We start from the raw sequence: 13,620 nt of genomic DNA, 5'->3' as shown, positions 1-13,620 counted from the left end.
GTTTTTCCTTTACCTCTTTTAGTTATCATGAACTAAACTCCATACTTCATTCAGACTTCCTTAGTTTCTCCCTAATATCCTTTTTCTATTCTAGGATCCCATCCTGGATATCACGTTATACCCAGCTGTCATATCTCCTTAGGCTCCTCTTGGTTGTGACGGTTTCTCAGACCTTCCTTCCTTACAGTTTGAGGAGACTGGTCCTCATTTTGTAGCATGCCCCTCAATCTGGGGCATTCTGACTGACGTTTTTCTGATAATTAGACTGGGGTTATGGGTTTCTGGGAGGAAGACCGCAGAGGGGAAGTGCTCCTCTCATCACATCGTATCAAGGGTACAGGCTATTGACATGACTTATGGCTGTGGATGTTCATCTGAATCATTTGGCCAAGAGAATGTTGGTCAAGTTTCTCCACTGGAAAGTGACTTTTCCTCCTCCTTGCATCCCACACCCTTTGGAAGCAAGTCATTAAGCACAGCCCACACTTAAGGATTAAGGAGTTCTGTTCTGTCTCCCTGAGGGAGGAACAGCTACATAAATTACTGGGAATTCTCCTGTATAGATCTGTCCCCTCCCCCCATCTTGATTTTACTTTATAGCATGTATAACTACAGGTATCCCCACCTTTTCGAAAAGTTTGCCTTAGGCCACTTCGCTTTTATGAAAGACCTACATTAGTACCTCTTTTTCTAACCAAAAGAAACCTGAAAAGGATTTTCCCTTTTACAAAAATAGGCAAAAAGCAGAAATAGCATTGAGCGTTGGTGTTGCAGCAACCGTTATAGAGGCGGCAGGCACCCCATGCAGCGGGAGCGGCCCCGCCAAGCTCCTTCCCGGGAACCCCACTCAGCACCTCAGCGTCAAGCTGCCGTAGCTCTGAACTGTGTCTGGGAGCATTGGTGCTTTACCTCCATTTATTTTGTGAATCTGTTACCAAGATGCGTCCTAAGGTAATTGCATCTTGGCTTTACGCCATCTTGTCCTACAAAAGGTTTCATAGGACCGCTCTACTTTTGGATCCCGGGGGGGAAACCTGCACCTGGATTTTCTGTTTTCTATTTACTGGTTTGCTTGTTTCTTGTCTGCCTTCCCCAACTAGGATGTGGGCTTCCTGAGAGTAGCTGCCTTATCTGTCTTGTTCTCCACCAGAACTCCAGTGTCTAGTCCAGGGCCTGGCACACGGCAAGTGCTCACTACACATCTCTGGAGTGGAGCAATGGATGACAGGCCACCGGGGGTGGTTTTGGCGGCAGGCAGGGCTGGCAATGATGCACAGCAGCTGTGGCGTGCAGGGCGCCCCACTCAGCCTGTGATCAGTGTGTGCACAGTGCCTTCACCGGGGGATGTCGCAGCCTCGCCACCTTTCTGGGACTCTGTTAGGCGTGACCGTGCTTGCAACTATCCTCTGGCTTGAGGACTGCATCCCCACATGCCCACGTGGGCCCGGACGCGGAGGAGGGGGCTTGCCTGCACCAGGCCCTTCCCTCCCAATGTGGTCTGGAGTCAGACGCCGCAGATCAGAGTCTCCCACAGCCGACCCTCTCACACAGGTGGGGGCTGATCCCGCAGCCGACCCTCTCACACAGGTGGGGGCTGACACATGATTTTTAAGTGGAATGTGCCTGCATAGTTTTGTATTTATTTTAATGTGCATTAGAAGAAAATTCTAGCTGCACAGAAAACCTGTTCTTTTGTGGATGTTACTGCTTAGGATGAAGCTAAATTTAAGAAAAAACAAGTGAATCAATTCACCAAGAGCTACGGAGTAAACAGCAGTCCACGCAGCCTGCGGCCACGGCAAAGGGCGGGAGGTGCTGCAGACTGCTGTCTGAGAAGCACCATTCTCTCTCGTACTCACATCCTCCCCTCCACCAGCCTCCTTCAGATGCCTCCCAACTACCCCTGTCTTCTCCAAAGTGGGGTGCAGACACACTTCGGTGGGTATGCCAGATGATTCGCTAGGCAGTACCTCTTTTATTTTTAATTATCATCTTTTAAAAATCTACTTGTGTTATGATGTACATAACATTTGTACATTAATACATATATGTATAGTTTACAATAAATGTATATCTACTGGGGAGATGCATGTTCAATTATGTATTTACTTCTGTTTACTACTAGGGCGTGCCATCAAAGACATCTGAAGACTACCAAGTGAGATGATGGTGCCAATCTCCAGCTTCTGCCCTGTGACCTTTGACCTGCTTCCCATAGTGCTGCGAGGCCCCCTTCCTCCTCGACTGCCTGGCTGACACAGCAGGAACTCAGCTCCAAGGACTCCCCAAGGTTCCGGGGCCAAGCCCTAGTGCCTCCACCTGCTGTGACATGGTTGTCCCTTTCTGGCTTTTTCATCTCCCTAGACTCTGAGAATTCTGGAATAGAGGAGAGGTTAAAGACAATCCAGTCTAGCGCTCACCAAACTTTGCTGAGCAGGTGCATATTAATTCTGAATGACAATTTCCCAGGGCACCACCATGGTAAGAGGTGAGAGCAGAGCTGCTCCAGGTACAGAGTGGGTGGGCAGGTGCCCGAACATCTCCAACCACGGGTTCCCTCACGGCCTCCACAGAGGCCCCTAAAGCTCCTTTCTGGAATTCTGGAGCTTCCCACACGATGGCCTGAAAAGCACTAGTTTGGTCCTGAATACTGAATCTGAAGAAACAGAAACCCAGAAGTATGACTCAACACAGCTAGAAAAGCAGCAGCAGAAGCCAAGCCTGCTCCCCCTCCCACCTCCTAGGTCACGCCCTGGTGCAGAACCAGGCCCACAAGGGAATCTCCATGCACAACGAGGTTTCTGAACCTCGGCTGTGTCACCCTGGTTCTCACAGCTGCGCCCCTGTTCCCCCCGACATACTCCTCTTCCAGCTGGCATGGTTGTGGGATGAGCTGCTCCACTTAGTTTTCTAGGTAAAATACACAATGCTTCTTTCAAAGCCAAACAGGTTTTTCCTCTTCTTTTAAGCAATTTTATCCAAACAACTCTTAAAAGTAGTGATGCTTACCTAGCTCTGCCAGCTCCCTGCAATTGTATGCAAAATGCTATGTGGGCATGAGAGGAGAGGGTAATAGGTTTTTGAGGAGAGGGTCTCGCCAGATTCTCACCGTTCCAAAATGGATTCTACAGCCATCTTCAAAAGTGGCTGCCGAAGAGCATCTGGCCTGTCTTGGTGATCGAGGGTCAAAGGGCACCCCTCTTTATGCCACACCAGGAGGTCCGGCATGGTTCTGCACAGCCTTGTGGGCCCCCACTGCCACACCTCTCTGCTGACACTACGCCCGCCTCAGAGAGGCCTAGCTCCCCTCCCAAGGTGCATTCGTCACGCTGCCGCCACCAGGGAAAGCACAACAGTGGGCTCACGTGGACACAGATTTCCACTGATGGTCCCTGAGGCCAGGACCCAGGTGCTGATGATGAATTCCCAGGGGGCTCCATCTGACCTTCAGTTATTAGGTTCTTTACCATGAGCTCCCACCCCACCAGGTTTCTGTTTTGGAGTCTGAAGGGACTGCAGCAACACTCTAGCCCAGTTTTGCTCAAACTTCAGTCATTTGCCTGCCTTTACAATCCCTGCCATATCTGTGTGTTGCTTGTACTATTTGTTATTAATCATTTTATTTGAACTCCCACTTTTTTTTTTTTTTTTTTACTTAAATACATTTTCAACGAAAACTTTAAATCACTCCTATATCCTTCAATTGAGCAATCCCACTCGCAGGAACTTATCTGGAAGATACACCTCCAACGATATAAAAATGCACACTTACAAGGGTATTCAGTGCACTATTACTTGTAATTGCAAAATACTGGAAACTACCTAAATGTCTGAGCATAAAGATTGGTTGAATCAACTATGGTATGCACAGTGCAGCTGGGAAAGGAATGAGGAAGATCGCTGGTGAACTGATACGGAGTGATTTCCGGAGATAGTGCTAAGTGAAGAGAGCCAAGTGCCAAAGAGCATACACCGTGGGCTATACCCTGCATGTAAGAAAGAAGGGAAAATAAGGAAGCATACCTACCTCTGCTGCTTTTTACACAAAGAAACGCAGGAAGGATATTCCAGAGAACAATAAGTTAGTTATCTACAAGAGGGAGGGGAACAGGATGGAAAGAATGTGGGAGGAAGGACACTTCTTTGTACAAACCCTTTTGCAAAAGTTTTGGGTTTGTTAACATTCCAAATTATTTAAAAAAAAAGAAATTAAATCAATACGAATGAGAAGGGAGAACCCTAAACTAAAACAAACAAACAAACAACAACAAAAAAAGACCAAAATATATTTCAAATGAATACCATACCTATCCTGAAGGGGGAAAAGAAAGGAAAGGCAGACAGATCCAAGTAGTTCATGACACAATACTTGACTCTATACCCTCAATTTGTGGACTGGGGATACATGAAGTATTTGGTGGTGGTGGGGAGCAGGGAACTGCAAACAACCCTGAACTCTTTATTTATCAAACAATGAACAGTTCTGGAACTTTTAAAAGATGTATTATAGGATTGAGCAAATCGTAAATGTTTTGATGTCACTGGGAGCCAGGGCTCTCGCTGTAAAAGAAGAGACATCTAAACCTGGAGTGGGAGAAGGCAAGAAAGGACCCTCTGGGAATTAACTGGAATTGGAGGAATCGGTAATGTGTATTTTGTATACATACATGCATATATTTCCTAGCTCTGTGCACTGAAAGGGCCAAAAAGCAAGACACCCCATGTAGTCATGAGCACATCTGGTGCCCAGATCTTGGCCTCTAACACCATCGCCCATTGAAAGGAACCAGGGCTTTTCAGAGAAATTAACCCTGAGGAAGGGCACAGTAGGTGGGAAATGAACCTTGAATACCTTGTTATGACAGAAAGTGTCAGGACTGATTGAAAAAAAATGATGGCGGCAGATCACAAAGACATAGGAGCCAGCTTGAAAGGATTCTCAAGGGCCAAATCTGGGATGATTTGAGTATCAAATTAATTAAACACAGTAATGAAATAGAAACCACTAAAAAACTGGAATCCATGAGTCTGTGCCAAGAAGAGATAGATAAATAACTAAATGAATGGGAAGAAGGGAGGAATCTTGCTTACAATGGAATACCGAGCGCTGACACTGGAAAACCAACATTGTACCACCATCCTGGTAAAGACTGGGTCAGCAAGAATCATCAATGAATGCCATATCTAAGGGGGAGTTTTTTTTAACTTAAGTATGGTTGACTTACAATATTGTGTTAGTTTCAGGTGTACAGCAAAGTACACACACATATATATATTCTTGAACATATATATATTCTTTTTCAGATTCTTTTTCATTATAGGTTATTACAAGATATTGAATATACAGTTCCCCGTGCTATACAGTAGGTCCCGTTGTGTATATCTATTGATCTCATACTCTTAATTTATCCCTCCCCACCACTTACCCTTTTGTAACCATAAGTTTGTTTTCTATGTCTGTGAGTCTGTTTTGTAAATAAGTTCATTTGCATTTTTTAGATTCCATGTATAAGGGATATATGATATTTGTCTTTCCCTGTCTGACTTACTTCACTTAGTATGATCATCTCTAGGTCCATCTGTGTTGCTGCAAGTGGCGTTATTTCATTCTTTTTTATGGCTGAGTAATATTCCATTGCACATATACACCACATCTTTATCCATTCATCTGCTAATGAACACTTAGGTTGCTTCCATGTCTTGGGTATTGTAAATAGTGCTGCTATGAACATTGGGGTATGTGTATCTTTTCCAATTAGGATTTTTGTTCTTTCTGGATATATGCCCAGGAGTGGGAATGCTGGTTCATACGGTAAAACTATTTTTAGTTTTTAAAGGAATATCCATACTGTTTTCCACAGTGGCTGCACCCAGTTTATTGGGTTGGCCAAAAGGCTCCTTCGGTTTTTTAAAGTAAAATAAAAGACACATTTTTCATTTTCACCAAGAACTTTATTGAACAACATATTTACCATTTTCTTCCCCACCTTCTGCCATTTTTCAGGCAGCTTCATAATTCCATCTTCCCAAAACTTTTTATCTTTTTGAGCAAAGAACTGTTCCAGGTGCCTTTTACAGTCTCCAGGGAATTGAAATTTTTTCCATGAGGAGAATTTTGTAAAGACCGAAATAAATGGAAATCTGAAGGTGCAATGTCTGGTGAATACTGCAGATGAATTGGAACTTACCAGCCAAGATGTAACAGTTTTTGCCTGGTCATCGAAGAAACATGTAGTCTTGCATTATCCTGATGGAAGATTATGCGTTTTCTGTTGACTAATTCTCGATGCTTTTTTGCTGCTTTCAGTTGGCCTAAATGGGAGTAGTATTTGTTGGAATTAATTGTTTGGTTTTCTGGAAAAAGGTCATAGAGGACTCCCTTCCAGTCGCACCATATACACAACATCACCTTCTTTGGATGAAGACCAGCCTTTGGTGTGGCGGGTGGTGGTTCATTTCGCTTGCCCCACGGTCTCTTCCGTTCCACATTATTGTACAGCATCCTCTTTTCACTGCCTGTCACAATTTGCTTTAAAAACAGAACGCTTTCCTTACGCTGAAGTAGAGAATCGCATGAGGAAATACGGTCAAGAAGGTTTTTTTCCGCTTAACTTACGTGGAACCCAAACACAAAAGCGATTAACGTAACCAAGCTGGTGCAAATGATTTTCAACGCTTGATTTGGTTATTTTGAGTAGGTCGGCTATCTCCCGTGTGGTATAACGTTGACTGTTCTCAATTAATGTCTCGATTTGATCTCTATCAACTTCAACTGGTCTACCCAACCCTGGAGCATCATCCAGCGAGAAATCTCCAGCACTAAACTTCACAAACCACTTTTGACATGTTCGATCAGTCACAGCACCTTCTCCATACACTGCACAAATCTTTTTTTGCGTTTCAGTTGTGTTTTTACCTTTCTTGAAATAATAAAGCATAATATGCCGAAAATGTTGCTTTTTTCTTCCATCTTCAATATTAAAATGTCTACACAAAAATTCACCAATTTTGATTTTTTTTTTTTTTAAATGCACACTGATATGACAGCTATCACAATACAATCTAACAAAATTGTTTCAAATGAAGTTAAAGACAACTAAGCACTACTGGAGCCATCTTATGGAAAAAACCAAATGAAAATTTTGGCCAACCCAATACATCCCCGCCAACAGTGCAGGAGGGTTCTAAGGGGGAATTTTAATGAGGCACAGGATATCTGCATTATCTCCAAGTGTTTCCCCATGGATTGCTAATTAGTTGCTAAGAAAAGGGAAAGTAATGATACAGTGCAGAAACTAGGCCTTACCTTAACCAGGTGGCCAAAATTAACGTCGCCTACGAAGGACAGACAGAAGGGCATCATGTGCCTCCAGATGTCAACAGGTGTTCTTTATACTATTTTTGCTTTTTTCACTTTTTATAAATTTGAAATTATTTTCAAATAAAATATTTTTAGCAATTGCTACAATCAGCATAAAACCAGTATAAACAGAAAGCAACTGTGGAAATATACACACGATGAATAAACAAAACAGTGCTGAGGCCTGTTGTGCGCATGGAAAGGGGTGATGAGGGAAAGTGAGGGGGTGTCAGACACATACACCCACCACGAGGCTCCCCTGAAGCCGAGCTCTCGGCAAAAATCCTCACACTATGGTCTTCAAGGCCCTCTCTGTCCCACCCAAAGCCATCTCCATGTCCACAGTTGGGGCAATGCTGATCTAGCGGAATCTCGGCAGCTTACTGAAGGGAAACTGAGGCGCAGAGGGATCAGGAGGTGGGCTCTGCCCCTGGCTGCTGTAGGCGCCTCTTCCAGCTCTGCACGTCAGCTGTGTCATGTAAAGGAGCATCTGTGCGATATCAGCTCCTGTGCCAGGCACCGTGGCCCATGATCGTGAAGGCTCCAGCACCCGAGCCTGCTGGTGGGGGGAGCCCTCACACCACTGAGTTTTGAGCCTCTGGGAGTGGAGAGACATGCCTGTGAAGCTGCCAGGCTGGGAGCAAGAACCCAAATGTCCAGCTCCTCTGGCTTCAGCAGGCCCTGACTGGGCCCTCCTTGGCCTCTATTGTTTCCACAATAACCTCCAAAAGCAAAAGAGGATCTGCACATCCATATTCACAGCAGCATTATTCACAGTAGCCAAAAGGTGGAAGCAACCCAGGTGTCCAGCTGGTGTCCAGCAACCAACGCCCAGCTGACTTGGCAGGTTCAAAGTCAGTGCCATTCCCTTCCCTCCATGCCCACGCGGGGATTCAAGATAGGAGTAAGCTTTGAAGGTCAGGCTGTGAAACTGATGCCTACACTTTTTCCATAAGCAAAAAACCTATTTTTCCACAGGCCAAACCCTATTTTTCAAACAAGAAGTTCAAACGATTCATTCTCTTGTCCTAGGCCCATTTACTAAGTTACTGCTCTAACTGAATCCAAAAAGAGATGACGGTCCTTCCAGACTGAAGAGGAGACTGACATGGAAGTGCATCTGGGTGGACTCGCCTCTGGCCAGAGGGACCAGGGCACCCTGGTCTTCCTTTCAGCACTCAACTTCTGAAAAGTGAGGGGGCCCTGTGATTTTTTTTGGTTTCAGAATGAGTTGCCCATCACTTGGGACCCGAGGCAGAGCACATTTCTTTGCAAACTGGGGGTGAGAGTGGAGGGTCCAGGGGTGCATATTCATTTCACACAACTCTTGTCAGGGCTTAAATGTGGAGGAGGTGTGAATTCTGGGTGCTGCATTTGTAGGAAAAAAAACAAGTCAATGCCACATACAAATCAGGTCATGGCAGAACTGTGACTCGTGACATGTCTTTTGACTCCTGTGCTTTACGCCACCTTTCTAAGTAAAGATTTCACCACTGAAATGGATGAAAATGGCAGGGTATGCAGGGGGGAACTGGCGCCAGCATCTCTTTACTCAGAGTCAAGGCTGTCATCAAGCCCCTAGATCCAGGGACAATGCAAGAAAGCACGCTAGAGAAGAAATGACTTGGAGGAGAAAATAGCCACATGTCCACCTCAAAACAGGAAGGGAATGGAAAAGAAAAATAAAATACAGGAAGGGAGAAGATGGCCTGAGGAAAATGGCGGAGTACACAGAAATAGTGTGGCTTTCTAAGGGAACACCTGCTGTTTCTGCTGGCCTGGCACCCACGCCCCCTTCTTCTGATAAATGCGCCTCATTTCTTTCTGAGGCAGTCACCTTAGGGTAGAAACACAGGGCCTGGCCACTCAGCACAGAACATCCCTCTACAGGGTGGGCAAGCCAGGTCCGTCAGCACCAACGAGCATCGGCTCCCAGACTCCAGCTGCAGCCCGTGGGAAGGAGCAGCTCCCTTTCCACTCGGTGGTAGGCTGGCAGGATGCGAGCCTCACACGGCCAATGGTTGTCTGTGCACCCGGTCCAGCCCCGCCCAGGCCTCCCAGTCGCATGAACAATAACTGCCTTCTTCGCTTGAGCTAGTCTGAGTTGAATGTCTAAATCTTACAAGAATCCTAACATAGCCTCATTTAAAAAAAAAAAAGTCATTACATTTCCTACGGTCACAACTTCCAGATGGGGAAAATGAGGTCCAGAGCTTGAGGAGGCCATCCAAGGCACACAATAGGTCTAGCTGGTGAGATAGGACCATAGGTCCCATCTCCCATCTCCTAGGCACCTCCCCCATCTATACTGTCCTCTGGCTTGAAAATGTGCCTGACACCCTTCCAAGTCACAGGAATTAACAGCTGTGTGGTTTCACCCAAACACAGATACAGTCTAAGGAGAGAACACCTTCAAACAGGAGACTAACTAAGAGATCAAATAAACAATTCAAAAAGCCCCAGAATACAGCTGCTGCTGCCCAGTTAGGTGTCTCTTTGCTGGACAGGCCTGTGAAAGTTGTATTTATTTACAGTGAGCTGGGTGGGAAGACAAATATGCATTCGAGAAAGCAGGAGGGCACTACAAAGGCAAGGAGTCGCGGAGAGCCTCGCTCCACCGGGCTCTGAAGTCTACATCAGCCGTCCAAGTAAAGCCTCTGGGGAAATTCCTGGGCCCTGCCTGGCACAACCTGGCTGAGTAACCGCCCAGAAAACAGTGTTTTGGAGGCTGGTGAACATTTTTCCCCGTGCCCCCTGCGCAGGGCACGTGGGCCCAGCCTGCAGGGAGTCCTTCCCCCGACCCCAACCTGGGAGCTGGGACGGCAGCCTTGCTGAACCTCTGAAGCCCCTGTGTGCCAGGACTGGGCCACCTGGCTGAGTCATTTGACTGTGTGTTTGAGGCCAAGCCTGTCCTTGTCCACACCACGGTTAGTCACGGCTCTGGCCTGGTTAGACAGCAGCCCTTAAAAGGACTGGAACAAAAGAGGTAGCATCTTTCCAAAACAAAATTGACGAGAACACAGGGTGCAAAATGGGGTGAAGTCGTCCTTTTCCCCCCCACCGTATGGCTACAGGACAGCTAAACCCAGGGGTTTAAGCAGACAGTTTTCTCCCAAGTTAGAAAAAAAGTCAAAACGATCCAAATAAGCAAACACGTATGGCTTACCTTGTGTCTGCCCCTCACCTGCCCACCAAAGTGACATTTGTTGGCAAAGGTTTCCCAAGCCAAAAAGGAATTCCTAAACCAAGATGCTTACGTGCACACTTTGAACAGAAGTAAAAGCGTACTAGAGATCTCAGCCTTAAAAAGAGGGCTGGTGGCACTGGGGAGACACTCTAGTTATACTTATCGAAATGTGATCGGAGCATTCGCTGAGAACTGCCAAGAAAATCAGAATGGGGCCAGCAGGGTGGGGATGGGGTGGGGTTTGGCTGCCCAATTGCAGCAAACTCCCCAAAACAAATGTGTTCTCAGTCACTGATTTACTGAGCTGCTCTGTTCTCCAGCTTCAGAGGCCCTGGACGCACACAGTCCGGGCTGATGGGCTGGGGAGCTGACTGCAGAGCAGCCACTGCTAGCCCAGGACCCAGGACGATGGCTCGCAGGACATGCTCCCCACACCCCCAGCAGAACACAGCTGGGAGCTGAGGAGAGCCCGTGTCTGTCCCAAGAGGTGTGGTGGGAGCTCCCCTCTGGCAAGCAGAGCCCCTACCCCACTTGATCCCATCACCTCCTCCACCCTGAGTGCCTGGGGCCATGGCCAGAGACCCCCATCTGTGTGGCTGTGAGCCTGGCCCATGACACAAGCAGCTGGACAGTTCAAGCTTGCTTCATCCCAGAGCAGACAACGCTCTCCAGATGGAGGAGGTGTTAGCATCTAAACGAGAAGGAGGTGAAAAATAAACCAGAATCACTCCTGACAACGGCAGAAAAGAGGACAAAACGATTCTGTTTATTGAGAACATAGGCACCAAACACAAGTGTACCTCACTCTAAACAGATGAGGGCTTGAAAAAAATCTTAATGTAAGAATCTAGGGGATTATATTTGATGCCAAAAAACCATAATCTTATTAAAAGCGCCTAATTTCATTAAACATGGGCTATTTTTCTTCCTGCAGTGCACTGGAAATAATGACTTCTGTCAAAAATCATAATCCCGGGTTATCGGGAGTAATAAGAACAGCAGTAATGATAAAGATGACAATAATAACAGTAGTAACAGTAGCAGGAGATACTTATGACATGTGCCAGGCACTGCTCTGAGCATGTTACTTGTATTAACCTGTTTAATTCTCTTAATAACAAAGTAAATACTATTTGTTAGCCTCTTTTGACAGATGGGGAAACGGAGGCACGGGGCTAAAAGGAAAGGGCCTTGCTCCAAGCCACCCATCCGACAAGGGCAGGCCTTGAACCAGATCTGCCCACAGCTGCTTCCCAGTGGCTGGCTGTGTAGAATGAGGTACACCGGTGCCTGGAATGACAGCTGCACCCACTGACACACAAGGGGGACCAGACACAGAGGACAGCCTGGCTGTCAGGTCGGCGTTCACGGGCGCAACTCACCTTCACTCTCCCCACTCGTCTTGGTGCCTTTTGAACCACCCTCTGTACCTTTAGCCTTCTCGGCGTCTTCTTGGGCATCCTCGGCGGGCCCTTTCTCCTCATCTTCTTCCTCCCCAACGTTTTTGTAGTTGGGTCTCTTTTGCACCCGCCTCTTGCCCTTGTGCTTGTTCATCTCAAGGGACCGCTCTAGCGTCTCCGTGGGTTTAATGAAGCACCGAATGCTAGGCTTGGCCTGGAAAGTCAAACCAAGGTAACAGACGGATTTGAACGTTGCAATCTCACTGGCTCCTATCAAGCTTCCTGAGAGTTTCTGCCCCAAGAAATTCCTTTCAATACAACAAATTCTACCTCCTCGTTGATTATTATGACTATTATTAACATCATCACTATTAAATAATCTAAACCATAGCACCAGCTACCATTTATTGCCCACAGTCCTAAGTCACTCTGCACTTAACCCACACCAGCTCCCTGCTTCCCAAAGGTCAGAAACACACTTTGAAAGTGGTACTTTTATGGTACTTTCTATGTGCCCGATGCTGTTCTAAGGGCTCTGACTATATTATCTCACTTAAAGTTTACAAAAACCCCACAAAATAGTACTGTTGCTATGACCATGTTATGCTCAGATGAGAAAACTGAGGTTCAGAAATGTTACGTGACCGCCCAAGGCCACACAGCCAGGAGGTGGCAAAGCTGGGATTCAAAACCACTTACCATCTGCACAATTTATGTCTTAACCACAGCACACTATTAACTTCTAATTTAAATATATTTATTTTAAAAGGAACTGTATATCACAACAGAAATGGAACACCAGTGTACCTTGCTAATATAACAATCAAAAGTAGAAAAGAAAAAGCAATGTGTATTGGATGTAACCAAATGCTGGCTGTCTTTGGAAGGGGAGCCTGGCAAGTATGAGTAATAAGTTAAAGCTCGTCCCCAAAGGAAGCCTGCCCCCAAGGAAGACGTTTTCCCCTGAAAAGTCGGAAGGCTTCTAAGGGAAATGAACAAGACCTGTGTGTCACCATGGTTCATATCCTGCGTTGTGGAAAACATGGCTGTATCTCAGTCCTTATAGCAACCACGAGATGTAGGGATTATCAGTCCCATTTTACAGATGAGAAATGAGGCTCAGAAGGGTTAAGTGACTTGCCCAACGTCACACAGCTACTGAGTTGCAGAGTCAGAATCTGAAATGAAGCTTGCCCAATCCCAAAGCCCACGCTCTTTCTAAATAATAGTGCTTCACCAGGAGCTCAAACTCAGTTCCATGTTTAGTGCTCTTTAAGAAGTATTTACATGCAAATGAACCAGGTCTAGAAAGTAGCAAAGACCACACACACAAAAAAATTGTCCCTGATTTGTTTGGGGCAGGATTCTGATTGAAGTGTTTTTCTCCAGGGTCTGGATGGTATTCCGACATCATTTTGTCATTGAAAAACAGAAAAGTTTTAAAGTAAACTTTTCCATTATCTTGATATGGTCTATCCATCTTATGAATTTACCCCAAACAACCACCAATTGTGTTCTGGGGGCCACCGTACCTTGCCAATAAGTGGAATGTGCTCCAAGAACACAGATTAATTTCAATAACACTCAAAACAAAACCTAATTGAAAGTTAAATTAGCATCAAAATCCAGACATTAATTTTTATTTACCTACTTTGGATTATTCATCCACAAAA

The 13,620-nt window shown here is 45.9% G+C and overlaps 1 protein-coding gene across 1 annotated transcript in view; it reads right to left on the bottom strand.

Moving 5' to 3' along the window:
• CLEC16A (C-type lectin domain containing 16A) overlaps positions 1 to 13,620 on the bottom strand; it is a 210,612-nt gene that overhangs the window by 143,486 nt on the left and 53,506 nt on the right. Inside the window, 1 exon segment of the mRNA XM_032604590.1 lies at positions 11,930 to 12,161. Within this exon segment, the coding sequence (XP_032460481.1) occupies positions 11,930 to 12,161 (232 nt within the window).

The sequence above is a fragment of the Phocoena sinus genome, chromosome 15, assembly GCF_008692025.1.
Source record: "Phocoena sinus isolate mPhoSin1 chromosome 15, mPhoSin1.pri, whole genome shotgun sequence".
Classification (NCBI taxonomy): Eukaryota; Metazoa; Chordata; class Mammalia; order Artiodactyla; family Phocoenidae; genus Phocoena; species Phocoena sinus.
The sequence above is the reverse complement of the archived record's forward strand: the minus strand, read 5'-3'. Positions and strand labels throughout refer to the sequence as shown.